General features: G+C 44.5%; 1 protein-coding gene across 1 annotated transcript in view; it reads right to left on the bottom strand.

Annotated features, from left to right (window-relative positions):
• ryr2a (ryanodine receptor 2a (cardiac)) overlaps nt 1-14,437 on the bottom strand; it is a 55,076-nt gene that overhangs the window by 31,878 nt on the left and 8,761 nt on the right. The window contains exons 8-41 of the mRNA XM_072455560.1: nt 14,312-14,411; nt 14,143-14,239; nt 13,915-13,989; nt 13,233-13,389; nt 12,249-12,413; nt 11,855-11,976; nt 11,542-11,725; nt 11,331-11,466; nt 10,771-10,866; nt 10,578-10,696; nt 10,359-10,492; nt 9,950-10,191; nt 9,255-9,447; nt 8,984-9,188; nt 8,820-8,924; nt 7,488-7,591; nt 7,262-7,345; nt 6,955-7,114; nt 6,478-6,625; nt 6,303-6,403; nt 6,128-6,232; nt 5,115-5,289; nt 4,821-5,029; nt 3,460-3,636; nt 3,040-3,185; nt 2,848-2,965; nt 2,580-2,740; nt 2,342-2,501; nt 2,186-2,272; nt 1,983-2,114; nt 1,771-1,865; nt 1,514-1,689; nt 825-1,414; nt 129-329 (exon numbers count right to left, since the gene is read on the bottom strand). Coding sequence (XP_072311661.1) covers nt 129-329; nt 825-1,414; nt 1,514-1,689; nt 1,771-1,865; nt 1,983-2,114; nt 2,186-2,272; nt 2,342-2,501; nt 2,580-2,740; nt 2,848-2,965; nt 3,040-3,185; nt 3,460-3,636; nt 4,821-5,029; nt 5,115-5,289; nt 6,128-6,232; nt 6,303-6,403; nt 6,478-6,625; nt 6,955-7,114; nt 7,262-7,345; nt 7,488-7,591; nt 8,820-8,924; nt 8,984-9,188; nt 9,255-9,447; nt 9,950-10,191; nt 10,359-10,492; nt 10,578-10,696; nt 10,771-10,866; nt 11,331-11,466; nt 11,542-11,725; nt 11,855-11,976; nt 12,249-12,413; nt 13,233-13,389; nt 13,915-13,989; nt 14,143-14,239; nt 14,312-14,411 — 5,259 coding nt within the window. The remainder of the gene's footprint in view (nt 1-128; nt 330-824; nt 1,415-1,513; nt 1,690-1,770; nt 1,866-1,982; nt 2,115-2,185; nt 2,273-2,341; nt 2,502-2,579; nt 2,741-2,847; nt 2,966-3,039; nt 3,186-3,459; nt 3,637-4,820; nt 5,030-5,114; nt 5,290-6,127; nt 6,233-6,302; nt 6,404-6,477; nt 6,626-6,954; nt 7,115-7,261; nt 7,346-7,487; nt 7,592-8,819; nt 8,925-8,983; nt 9,189-9,254; nt 9,448-9,949; nt 10,192-10,358; nt 10,493-10,577; nt 10,697-10,770; nt 10,867-11,330; nt 11,467-11,541; nt 11,726-11,854; nt 11,977-12,248; nt 12,414-13,232; nt 13,390-13,914; nt 13,990-14,142; nt 14,240-14,311; nt 14,412-14,437) is intronic.

Consider the following 14,437-nt stretch of genomic DNA (forward strand, 5'->3'; position numbering starts at 1 on the left):
TTGAATGCTAAAGCAAACAGCTAAGACAGTGTAAAAAAGTTCTTAATTAATGCCCTTTTGCTCAATGTTGAAGCTGTGTTAGTAGACTCAACAAAGCTATTAAAAGATGAGGTGTAGTTGGCCCCTACCTGTTCCTGGGGAGGAGAGCGAAACTCTTTGGTCTTCTTCGCTGTGAGGGCAGCGGACATGTTGAGAGCAAGCATCACTTCATTGTACCGAAAACGCTGATTGTCCTGAAGACATGCCACAAAGTCATCGGAGAAGGCCACCACGGCCTCAATCCGATGGCGAAGCTGGCAGTCGCACAGGAAGCACAGAACGTGGCACATCTATTAAACAAGGAAACAAACAAACAAAACAGGTAAGACTCCGTTCTCACAACAGCTGACCACTGCAATAGTTTTGCTGCCAGTGAGACCATTGAGCTGAAACTTAAGGTAGGTGACTTGTAACAATGTAATGTTATATGTGGCAATGTGGCATCTAAACAAGGTTATATTTCTGTATCCTTGTGTTACGTTTGGCCCGGGCCTGTGCGTGTGTGTTTTCTCATGTGCCTTCATCTACATATGCTGGTGCATTCCTGTCTCCTGGTTTGTGGACCGGGTTTCCGTTGGGCTCTGGGTTAGCTCCTGATCGCTGGTCATGAGGTTGGTGCTTAATCCTCCCGCTCAACCAATCCACCGCCTGCACCTGCCAACGCCCCAGCCAATAAAAATGTTGCGCACCTGCCTGTCTACGCAGCTGGATCAGTGACACCTTGTAAATTGACTTGCAACACCTTATCGTATTAATAAAACTAATCAAAGAGAGGCGAGAGTCACCTGTAGCTTGACAGACTCTGGGAGCTTCATCTGCAGCAGCCCCTCTTTGTTCACAGGCTGCTGCTCCTCAGGCTCCTGCTCTGAAAACACATTAGGTTCAATCAGACGCAGAATCCTCTTGAGGTCTCCGTTCTTGAACAGTCCCATGATGAGCATTGTGTACACCAATTTGATGACAGGCACAAACAGAAACTCTGTGCTTCCACCGATGGGGTCCCGCACATGCATGTTCCCCTCCTGCACTGCCTCTGTCAGCATCTCAATGGTCTTCTCTTTCAGGACGTCCAGGGGGAACTCAGGGCTGTTCTGGAAGCAGTCTCCTGAGAGTCCGCTGTCAGTGCTGTGGTTGTAGTTTGCAGAGCGGTTATAGATGAAGTTAGGTGAAGAGAAAAGCATTCGGGGCTGGAGCGAGGTGCTCAGGCCGATGCCAGGGAGCCCTTGGCCATTGGTGTCTTCAGGAAACAGAGTGATGCTCTTGGTCGCCTCTGTCATAGGAACAATGTACTCATTGTTCATCATGAGGCGCGCCGTGGCGTAGCTGTTCAGGTGGATGTCAATGAGGAGGTCATAGTATCCTGCTCGCAGCAGCCCTGCACAGTCACACAGGAGTGTCAGTACTCACAAAAAATACACTGGCATTAAGACAAAAGGAGTGTCAGTGTGACACATTTGAATGAGACGGGACGTACCGGGCATGTACTTGTCCTGAATGGCCTGTATCAGTTGGCCCTCGTCCACGTGAGAGCACAGGGCATGGGCCACGCGCCGGTTCCCCAGGGCACAGATGGCAGAATAGAGTCTGAGGGTGTGGTAGTGGAACTGCAGCAGCTCCTTTCGCTCTGATAGCTCCAAGATGTCCACCCACCTGCAGTACAGACATGGAACAAAACGAATGACTGCCAACCACAACACTAGTACAAAAGCACAAAGAGTGGGCTTCACCCACCTGTTCTCCTCTGGGATGTGCAGAGACATAAATTGCAGTGCCTCAGAGCACTGTACCAGCCAGCCGTATCTGTCATTGATCCGGGACACACCCACCTACGAAACAGAGTACACAACACATCAACGCACACAAACTACTCAGGGTATCACAACAAATAGTGCACACATTAGCATATTGAAACACTGACTTATCACCAATTAACCCATTCCTACTTTGAGAAAGTGGTTGGGTACTCTGCTCCATAAAACTGGAGTTAGGAACTGGACATGGAGACGTGGAGGGCACTGAGGAGCAGGGTTCTTCCGCTCACTTCGGTACAGAGCCGCAGACAGAGGCATGATGTTCTGTCAATGAAAACAATCAAAGAATAAACAGTCCTGCCTCTAGTTCCTGTTTTACATCTAAGAGCTCTTACTTTGATGCGACCTAACTCAAACTGGAAAACATTGGGACTTGTGGCCTTGGCGAACACTGCAGGGAAAAGCTTTGTGCTGGGCTCCACCTGGAGGAAGATCACAGAGGTTACATGACTATTTTTGGAAATAACTACATAATCTTGAAAGACGCAGACCTGATAGAAGGTGCTGAGCTCTTTGCCATTGGCAGTGAAGCTCAACAGGCCCGACGTTGTGTCCAGCAAACAACCAATCTCTAATCCATTATTGTTCCTGCCTTGAGCTGGACTGCTGCTTTCTCCAGCCCACACCATATAGCAGTTACTGCGCTTTATACTGAGGGAGAAGGTGACGATTAACAAACACAAAGCACAATAACCCCAGTGGTTTGTACACCAGGAAAAACTGGCTCACCTCTCGTGCACTTTGCCCTTCTCGTCTCCCAGCGTGACAGTGACAGTGCGCACCTTCTGCAGCTCAAAACCAGGGTCGTACTGATGGAAGTCTGAGGTGACCCAGCCCACCCACACACTGCTGGGCTCCTGTCCTGGGAAGATCCGCACCGAGTAGTAATACTGTGCACAGAGGAGCGCAGCAGCTATGAATACTAAAAAGTGGCTCATTTTTTTCTCTTAATAAGTTTATGTGCTCAGATGTATATACAGTGTTTTTGTGTGCTTACAGTAGAGGCGTGCATCTCATACTCGTCCTTGTCTTCTCTGTCATCAGCCATCTCTTCTTCAGGCAGAGGGGTTACAGCCGGGCAGCTGTTGTCCGGCTTATTCCTCTTCAGCATGAATCTGTAAGAAAGAGTATGAAAGTTCAGTCACCAGACACAAGGCCCCGTCAGCTGCAGTGGGGGCGTGGTCCGCACCTCTGCTTGAGCTTGGAGGGCTTCTCTTGGGTGTAATCTTTGTGGTTGTTGAACTCATCTCTCTCAGGACCGTTGGGACCGCTGTAGCTGTGTGACGTCTTCATCAGGACTTCAAAATCAGACACCGTTTCAAAGTCATCTAGCTCCTAAAGTAGCCAACAACAAAAACAGTGACTACATTATACTATATCTATTATATATAGGTTGTGTTCAAACTTGATTTTATCCTAGTTTGATTCTCCTATTCCTCAGGTAGACTAGATTTGTTCCTGTTCTAATCCTGGTTTAGTCATGATCTAATCCAGGGTTTGTACAGGGTTTAGTCCCAATTTTGAGGTGGTGAATGTGCAAATTTGAACATAGCATTCGTAAAATCATTATACTGTAGGTATGGCATAATGATGTAGCTTTTGACTGTACCCTTTTTGGTGAGAAAAAGCTGCCGTTGGTCGGACTTCTTGAGAAAGACTCTGCACACTCTACAGGCATGCTCAACCTATAAAACATTATGTCGGGGTTGTTGTTCTGGGAGCCAAAGGACTTCTGGGTGACTTTGAGGCAGGGACAGCACTCTACACTTCCATTAATCCGCGTCACCTGAAAACATAAATAACAAGAAGAAAATAAGTTGTGTTTTTGTCCAATAACTTTAGAATTATTGAGTTGATTGTAGATTGGATGTTGTCTGAAAATGCTAAAGAAGAAAGTTTTATTTGAACAAGGGAACAATGTTTACAATCGGAGATGCATAAAAGTCCAAAGGGAGAGTTTAGCTATACAGTGTTTAGTCAGTGTAATCCCTCATTCATCCAGGAGTGTTCCATTGTAGAAGTTGTATGATCTGGAATCTGTTTTTCTCTCATCCAAAGGTTATTCTCAATCTGCGATTTGAGTCTGGGAACTCAGGTTTTATATCCTGCTCTGTGTAAGCCCTGCCCACCGAGCAGGACTTCCTGATAAAGGGAGTTTTTGGTTTCACTTGAGACTGCTCTTCTTTATATCCTAACAGCCCTGTAATGGGCTATCTACATCCTATTGTAAATTGACTTTCGTTCCCTCCTCACAGAGTATCTGATTAGCATCAAAATTCCCTGGGCGTCTCCCGCTCCAGGGTTTCAAAACACTATTATATACAACTGGAAGGTTGAATCTTAAACCTCCATGTCTGTTTAAGGACTGATTCTCTTTTTTAACAAAGATTGCCTCCTTAACGCCTCTTTCAAAGCATCTTTTCTCCCTGATTAGAATCTTCACTTCACTTAAGATGAAGATGCACGGCACTCTGTGGTACTGAATTTGTGTGTCCTCTGTGTTGAGAAAAGAGTAGAAAATAATTTTTAGTCAACACGAAATTCCTGTTAAACCAGGAACACTTTGAGACAAAAACTGGTTCACCCTAAGGACAAGATGCCGACACAAAAACAGAGAAATGGAGTGTATTCCATCCAATGCAGTGAAGCGGTACATAGGAGAGACTAAACAGCTACTTCACAAGAGGCTTTATCAGCACAGAAGACATGCTAATTCAAGACCTTGTTTTTCCAGCCGAGTCCAGACGATACAACTGAATTTCCTTTACAACTATACAGTTTTTATCTATTTAGCGCAAGTTCAATTGATTTAATGTCTTCTAGTCAGGATGAGCCGCTCTTTTTGGAGACTTTGCACATGTCATCTTCTTGAGATCATGTCTATCATATATGTGAATATAGTTTGATATGATATTTTTCTAAGAATCATCTTCACAAACCATTGCCTTGAAGCCGGGGTGTTGTACTTGCCTCTATGTGTTGGTGTTGGGGTGGCACAGGGACAAATTGGGGCAGTCTCTTGCTCAGCCACATGGTGACGTCACGGTTCATGTTGACAGCAAACGGTTCATAACCTTCCTGCAGCCCACAGATGGTGAAATACTTCAGCATGCTCACGTCTTTGCCAAAGTTCATCCGGCCCACCTGGCAGACCCCCAGACTACACACAGGGATAAAGCCTGGAAAAAACATGCAAAGGGTAAATACTTCACTTTAAGTCTGAATGCACTTAAACGTGTAGGAAACGTGACAAATAAAACGTACCATCTCCAACTTCAAAGTCCTTGAAGGCTAGCTCTGAGCCCGAGTCATCCAGCATGACTTCTCCATTGAGAGTGAACATCATGGTGTGCTCACTGAGGTCTACCATACAGCCCACCACATCTCCAGTCTGCCAGGCACGACCAAAGTGCTCGTTGCCCTGGTGCCAGCGCTGAACCTGTGAACATTATGTGAACATTATGTGAACAACAGAACTATGAACTGGTTATTTTGGTGTTTATTTGATAGAAACTGATGTCAATATCAACGTAAATGTATATAAACCACATTTAAAACAACCTGAGTTGATCAAACTGCTCTACAGGCAGTGTAAACAAGAAAAAGCTAATAATTGCGACACAAGATGATTTGGTCTACACTGAATTTAAGGCCAAAGCAAAAGGGAGTGTTTTGTGTTCAGCTTTAAACTCCTCCACACACTGAGCGGTGTGGACATGAAGGGGCAGGCTGTTCCATAGTTTAGGGGCCTCCACGGAAAAGGCTCTATCTCCTCCGGACACAAACTTGGACTTAGAAACAGTGAGGAGGAGCTCATGAGCAGACCTAAGGGCTCTAGGAGGAGAATATGACCGCAGCAGCTCTGACAGGTACAGTGGCCCCAGTAAATTAAAACATTTAAAAACAATCAGTAGAATCTTAGAATTAATGCTGAGAGCAACTGGGAGCCAGAGAATAGGTGGTGATGCACTCCCGTGTTCTTTTTCCTGTCAGTAGACGGTGCATGCAGCAAAATCTGATGCTTGTTGTATTAGTGTGTTTGTAACTTGGGCAAATCCCATTTCACAAAATAGGCTGCTGAATTGGTTATGAAAATAGTAATAAATGATGTGATGATTATGTAAAGAAGACTAATTACTATTATGTAACACACTCATACATACACTTTACCTCTCTTTCTCTGTTCACCCCACCAGCCAGGACCCTGTCACTCGCTCACTCCCCACACATGATCACACGGTTGTGGTAATTAATAATTAAATCAAATTAAGTTGTACCTTGAACCCATCAAATACAAATGCCTGGTCGTCGGAGCCCAGTTCTTGGTCTGGGAGGCAGCCTGGTCTGGCCCAGCCGACTCTCATCTGTCCAGAAGTGAGCACCTGCACCAAACAATAGCCTTAGGTGAGAATGGCCTCACTATCTTTGGTCAACGTCATTATATTTCATTACCTCCAGTTCAAAGTACCACTTCCCAACATTTACACAGTAGGTTTTCTCGGCTCTGAAAATGCGGAACCTCTCAGTCGACATGTTGCTGAGGTCAGACTGGGCTGAAAGTGAAATATCAGACACATGAGTTGCAGTGTCATTATTATAACAAACTGAAAGAGTGTGGCAGCCATACTGTGGTCCTGGTCCTGAGCCTCCAGATTGTAGCCGTAGCCCAGAAGAGTGCGCACAGCTTCTCGAAGACTGTCTTTGTTTGATTTCTTGGTTCTTTCATCCAGCAGTATGTACGGGACCAGCCGAGGGTTCCTGCGATTCTTCACATCCTGAAACACAACAGGAGTATTTAATTATTCATGACACTGAATATTTTATTTTTGGTTATTTCTGTTTGGGGCTGACAATACTGATTCTAACATTTATCTGTGAGCATGTCATCGTAAAGATGTACTCCTGCCATCCTGTCTATATTAAGAATGTTGGTCTAAATAATGTATATTGTACTGTCAAGAAGCAGCATTTACCATGGATACATTTCATGCAAGGTCTAGATATGTATATTCAATTCCAAGGAAAATACTTTATTGGCTTTCACAAAACAATAAACATAACTTTAATCATATTACAATATAGATCAGTTTTGGGGATCTTTGACCTGCTGGATGCCGTAAGTCCAGCCCTGGCGTATGCGGTCTCTGGCCCAGACGTTGTGAGCATTCTCTGCTAGTTTGTCCACCATGGCCTCCTGTGTAGAAGTCAGTCTGATGTGGCTGAGGTCCAGAGGAGCTGGCTTGTACCCACTGGACAGCTCATAACTGCACAGACAGAGTATTCAGCTAATATGCACACATACATGCCAAATCACAGTTGAAACATGAACTACGCATCTAAAAGAATTTTTTTACTATGGTTTGGTTGTAAAGATATTTTATACTTAACAAAACATAAACAGAAAAACTTACTCTGAAGACAGTTTCATGCTCCGGACCTTTTCCACAGCGTGTTCATCAGCCAGGCCTACGTGGCACCCCATAGCCAGGAGGGTCCTGCACAACACACCACTTATTACTTTTCTGGCAATATGCCTTTGTTACATTTACATTGAAAATGGTTGAAGTCAAGTAACAGCCTAATGACATTTCAACTAGAGGACTGTTTAAAAAGTATGCCACTTAAACAAAGCCTTACTTCAGAGTCTCTAGTGACATCTGGAGGTTATAGCTGCATTCTTGTTCCGGGAGCTTGGAGAACTCCACCAAACAAGGATGTTGCCGCTTGTTGTCATCTCGGACCTTTGTCACACAAAAACATTACAGATTTCTGCTGAGTACTAGACACATAAAAGCTCACCTTGCTCTAAAAGCTCGTTCCCAACCTTTTTCAGTTCTGACTCCCGAAATAGGCATTCGCGACTCCTAAAAACTAAAAATAGGCTAAACCACAAAAGTATCTTATGTCTGATGTTTGATTTTATTTTCAGGATATAGGGCTAGATACATAATTTTTTTAGGCAAAAAAATAGGAATCTACATTTACCACTGAATTTGAAGGTTGTCAAGCCTTGTTTAAGATGTAAACATCTGCTAGACTCTATATTTGAGCAGATGGTCACACTGGACAAGGTCAGTCTAGCCTCCAGTTCCTCTGTAAGACCATGGAGTCTTGTTTTACAAAGAGCTCTCATTAAAACCACATATGAATCGAGTCTGTAAAACAGCATATTTTCATATATAATGAAGCTAAAATCAGACAGATCTTGCCTAAAATTGATGCTGAAACATCCATGTATTGGTTCCATAAAAACTCCCTGCTTGCAGCGTGTCCTTACAGCTCCATAAAATGCAGCAGCAAGATTACTAACAGGAACAAAAAGACGAGAACACATTACACCAGTGCTCAAGTCTCTTCACTGGCCTAAATTTGAATTCTACTCTTACAAAACCATAAATGACATGGCCCCATCCTACCTCAAATATGCTATAGTACCACTTCGTCCAAACAGAGCACTTTGCTCTTAAAATGCTGGACTTCTGGTGGTCCCAAGAGTCGCTAAAAGCACAAGAGTAAGTAGGGCATTTTGCTACCGAGCTCCTGTGTTATGGAATCAGCTCCCTGTGCATGCCAAAGAAGCTGACACAGTCTCTTCATTTAAGACCAGGTTTAAAACGTTCCTCGTTGAAACAGCTTATGGTCAGGCCACAGGCCTATGCTGGGGGAAGTATGGCAGCTTGAGCAATATCCTCTCCTCCTTCCTACTTTCCCTTTCAACGAGATTTTATATTTTAGTTCACCTGTGTCTGTTCATTGCAGTCCACATGTTTTTGTACTGTTTCAGACACTGCTAATGCTGCACCAGTGACGTCTCAGGAACATTGTTTAATCTGCTTCTGAATATTGTTTCATTTGCTAGTCTCTGGTTGATCAATGACTGTTTCATTGTCGCACATCGAGGCAATTGATGTTGTGATTTTGGGCGTTACAAAAATAAATGTAATTAATTGAAAACGGATGTGAACTCACTGCTCCAAAGGTCCATCCCAGTTCGATCTTGTTCATAACCCACAACTCATGGATATTTTCGGCCAATTTCTCGCGGATCCTCTCCAGATGAGGTGGAAGCACAATCTGAAAACAAATCTCATGTTGAATTATCCTCTTATTTGCGTCACTGTAATAGTTCTTACCTGGCTGGTATCCACAGGGGTGGGAGTGAAGGCTGCTTGGCTTAATGTAAGTGTTGGTCCGACTAGGTCTTGTGCAGCTGTTTGATCAGCACTGGCTTCTAGTTTTAGCTTTTCTCGAGGCAAAACAGCTTCATAACATGGAGCATATCCTGGAGGAGGAAGAAACTTAAACTCCCCATGACGACCCCCCAGGAGAAATCGAATCCTGCAAGATGACATCCCATTAATATTTCTGAATACCTCTTCATTTGATTGATGGATAAATACTCACTTTACTCCAGCAGAGAAGCTTGCCACAGGAAAAAAAAGGCCATCCGAATTGAAGTTCTCAAACATGCCTTGGACTGGCTGTCCATTGATCCTGAAGGAGATACTGGGCACGCTCAGATCGAGGCAGCAGCTCACCACATCCTCAGCCTTTAGCAGGTGCTGGTTTGGAGAGCTTACGGTACGAGCAACGCAACCTATGACCACAAGACAAAATATGTCTGTGTTAATGTACATGACAAGGTGAAAATTACATACATTTTTTAAGGCTTTATATAATAAACTTTACAAGTTTAGACAGATCTTAATATGTATTACTTGGTTAATCAATGCTTGCAAGTGATTATACAGGTCACAATATCATATATTATGGAAATTTAAAAAAACTAAAAACTAAATGTAATGTGATTTTTAATTTGGCTCAATTGCTTTAAAATTTGGCAATTTATCTCACATTAACTCATCATTCAGAAAATGCGATCTCATAAAGCTGATCACATACTAGAGGAACGGTGATGATCTGTTAGACAATTAATTAAATATTTCACTGTTCTTTGGTCATTGTGTTAATAATTTGTGAATAATTGTAACTGTGATGTTTTTGAACACAATTATTATAACACAATAATTGTATTATATTGTGACATCTCTAATATGTAGAAATCTCATAATTGTGTAAACTGTAGTCTAGAGTCTTACCTGACCAGAGGTGGAGCCCATCAAAGCTGTAGGAGTACAGATCATCTCCCACCCCGTTAGCCCCCCAGCCTTCTCCTCCGCTGGGGCAGGGGCCATACCCGCTGGTGTTGGCCCACCCCACCCTCAAATGAGTGGCCTCAGCAGTCATGAAAGCCATGGCCTGGTCCACAATCAACTCATAGTACCATTTCTTATACTGAGCGGAACCTTCACTGGCCCCCAGGAAGATGTTGGGACGAATGCTGAGAAGGAGAGAGAGCAGCAGAAACAAGACAGAAGATGTATATTGATTCATCAGGGAAAGAGCACAATAGCTTAAAAACAATTAAGTAAAAACAACCGTAGACTGTATTTGTTCTGTTAGGTGCCTTCATATTGTGTGCCTTCTGATTATTGTGTGTATATGAACCTGCTGACGTGGTTGGTGAGCCTGGTCTGCAGGAGCAGGTCCCGTCCTGGGAGCAAGTTGTCACAGATGAGGTGTTGGTTGGAGCGCACTGCCACACCATTACACACACAGAGAGAGCAGAGCACATCCAAGACCTACACCAATCACAGAAAGAGAGAAGCTGTGAGGGGGTTCTTTGAATGAACATCTAATATACGTATGTTCAGAGTATGGTAGTACCTTATGGTTGCGTCCGTGCTTATCCAGCAGTGATATGATGGATTTAATATGCCCCTCTTTGATAATGTTCAGAGCCTCGGGACTCTCCACCAGGACACAGTGAAGCACCTCCAGTATCCCTGAAATGATTGCACGACAGCCTTAAGTAAATCTTTCAAATTAGTTAATCACACAATCTATAAGATTGGCCTACCAGACGAGGCTTCCAGTCTCTCAAGTCTGCTGATGAGCCAGTCCAGTGAGCTGGAAAACTGGGCACAGTTCTTTCTGTTTCCCCTGATCAGAGCAGCTGAGCAGAGAGAGAGAGAGAGAAAGAAAGAAAGAAAGAAAGAAAGAGAGAGAGAAAAAGAAAGAGAGGGAGAGAGAGAAAGAAAGAGAGAGAGAAAAAGAAAGAGAGGGAGAGAGAGAAAGAAAGAGAGAAAGAGTGAGAGAAAGAAAGAATGAGAAAGAATGAGAAAGAGTGAGAGAAAGAGAGATAGAAAGAAAGAGAAAGAAAGAAAGAAAGAAAGAGAGAGAGGGCATACTTCTTATATGTGCTTATTCATGTGCACTGCCCCATATTAAATCAAATACACATAAACTAAACGTATGCTCTTATTTTCTTAAAATGCATCACAAAACAGAGTTATGCTTTGTAAAGTAGCATGGGGGGACATGTCATTTATTATCTTAAAACGATGACCGATGTTCATTCTCACAAGTTAAGCCCTGAATTTTTAATCAAAACACAGAATTTAAGACCACTAAACGTACCCAGCAGCTCATAGAGAGAGTTGAGAATAGAGCTCCAGGCCTCTCCAGCCGCTTGTCCCACAGCTTCAGCGAAATGTGCCGCACTGCTGTAGACATGAAGGTGATCTATGCACTCAAGCACCAGGCTGATCATCCCCTGAGGGAGCATCACACAGTAATCACAGGCCTCAACATGGGACAAATATCAAGGCATTTTAAGACAAGCGATTACCTCCTCCTGAAAGAGGTTCTGCCTGTTCTTGAGCGCTCTCAGGCGATTCTGCTTGACTTCATGTTCAAGTTGCTCGTCGGGAGGTTGAAAGTAGCCAATCAGGTCCTGCAGACTAAGATTAATCGAGTCTATGGGAAGGTCTGAGGTGGAACTCTTTCCTTTTCTCCTCAAAGTGTCCAGATCGCTGTCAGAGAGAAAGAGAGAGGAGACAATAAAGTGCAGGTACAGGTCCATGAATCAAAGCTCAGTAATATGTGTGATGTTTTTACTCGAGGATAATCATGTAAAATGTTTCAGTTGTGTTGTAACAAACCGGATAAAGAGGTTGAAGAGGAAGGCGGAGCTGCGGATGACCCTGGCAGCGCGGCTCTCCTCGTGCTGGGACCGAGACAGCGTCAGTCCGTCATCCATGTGGCCCTCGTGGTGCATTATGGCCTTTACATTCAAAATGATATAGGAATGAGTCAAACAACACAATATCAAAAAATGTAACTTTATTTGTCCTACACTGGCAAATACTGTTTTAAAGTATTTATTTTCATATTTATTGCATTTAGTTCAACATTTTGCTTTGCTTTTGCTTGTGTCCAGTGGTTATTCTTTGCATGTTTGATCATTTGCATGTTTGTAAAATAATTCGGATTGGGATTTATAAAGGCTACTTTGAATACCCTTAACCTGTAGAAGAGTAAGTAATGTTACCTCACCTTCCTCTGTACTCCTCCCATGCGCGCACACTTGGCATCCACAGTCTGGTAGGTGAGCCACAGACATGTGTCCACATGCTGAATGTAACACACCGAGTCTCCATATTTAATGTCCGGAGTGCCCATCCCGTCCACCTCCTTCCTCACTCCAGGGTCGAGCTTTTCCTATGAGCAGCAAAGTGTTTAAAAAACAACATTCACTTCTACAATGTAAGTAACCTGCTACACTTTATAAAACCTGTTTCAACGCACACACACGCACACACACACACACACACACACACAGAAACACACGCACACAGAAACACACGCACACAGAAACACACGCGCACACACACACGCGCACACGCGCGCACACACGCTCATACATGCACACACACAGACACACACGCGCACACACACACACACACGCACGCACGCACGCACAGACACACACACACACACACACACAGAAACACACGCACACACACACACACACACACAGAAACACACGCACGCACAAACACACACACACAGAAACACACACACACACAGAAACACACGCACGCACACACACACACACACGCGCACACACACACACACACACACACACGCGCGCGCGCGCACACACGCGCTCATACATGCACACACACACACAGACACACAGACACACACGCGCACACACACACACGCACGCACGCACACACACAGACACAGGCGCACACACACGCGCACACACGTTCATACATGCGCACACACACACACACACACAGACACACAGACACACACGCGCACACACACACGCACACACACGCGCACACACACGCTCATACATGCACACACACACACACAAACACACGCACGCACGTACGCACACAGACACACACAGACAGACAGACAGACAGACACACACACACACATTACACTTTAATTTGCACATAAGAGAAGAGTGTGTGCTTGGCCTTTGTGTGTAGTGTGTGTATTACACTGGGTAGTATGTTGTACCTTGGAGGATCTGAAGCAGAAGGCAGTAGTCTTGATATCGGCCCTGTCTTTGTCCATGAGCAGCAGAACGCGGTCGTGGCTCAAACTCAAGTACTTCCCTGTGGTCACATGACGCAGTCGGAAAGGCTGACCCCAGCGAATATGGCTTCCACTCCACCTAAGGATAACGGGATTGGACTGGGATCACAGACTTTTCTTCAAACTTGAAATAATATGAACATTGACAATACATTCACCCCTGCCATAACATACCACTTGAGAACTCTGAGTTAGTGCCCAACAGAGTGTCGTTGAACAAACTGAACTGTGTGTATTTTCCTCTCACAAACACGTTGGAGATGGGCAGCACAGTAAGGGCTGAGTCACAGTGACTCATATTAGTCACAAATACATATGTCATATCCTGAGGGTCCATGAGCACGCTCCACTTCACCCAGCTGGATGCACAGGCCCCAAACTGTCTTTTCATGCTGTGTAACACATTTTGGATCACTGCAAAGGATCTACTGCAAAGGAACTACTGCAAAGGAACTACTGCAAAGGGCGGCAGTAGCTCAGTGATGACACTGATACGAAAGTTGGCACTTCAATCCCAGCTCTGAGCAGGGCATACTGAAGTGTATGTGTCGGCACAAAACCAAGACCACCGATGGATATAAGCTACTGTGTATAATATACTCACATAACTCTGAGGGTCTCGAGTCTCCACAATGATCGGGCGTGGCTGGACACGGCTCCTCCTTCATAATGAACAGACCTGAAGATCATAAACCACCATGTTACTCTTCACAATCAGACAAGACAAAATTCATGCTTGTATGAGGGACACATGGATTTGTTCAGGATTCGACACACACACAAAACAAAACCATCTTTTTGAGTTCTCTGATGACAGCAGGGTCATCCTTACCGTCTGTGATCATTCCCATGCTCTCCAGATGGGACAGTCAGACACTCATCCATGTGACCGTGAAGGAGGCGCATGACATCCCCTCCAATCAGATAACCTGTGACCAACAACACAAGACAGGTAAGACAGGTGTGCCCACTGCCTTTAAGCGTAGAGGACACAGTCTTACCTTGAGCCACCTCGCTGCCTGAGCAGATGGGAGCCACACTCCACAGCGTCTGCTGGAAGGCTGCGTCCACGTGGAGACTGTCTGTGCCATAGGACAGGTGCTGCAGAGGACACATCAACACTGGAG

The sequence above is a fragment of the Eucyclogobius newberryi genome, unplaced genomic scaffold (assembly GCF_026437365.1).
Source record: "Eucyclogobius newberryi isolate DKJ021-1_F unplaced genomic scaffold, fEucNew1.0.hap1 SCAF_20, whole genome shotgun sequence".
Classification (NCBI taxonomy): domain Eukaryota; kingdom Metazoa; phylum Chordata; class Actinopteri; order Gobiiformes; family Gobiidae; genus Eucyclogobius; species Eucyclogobius newberryi.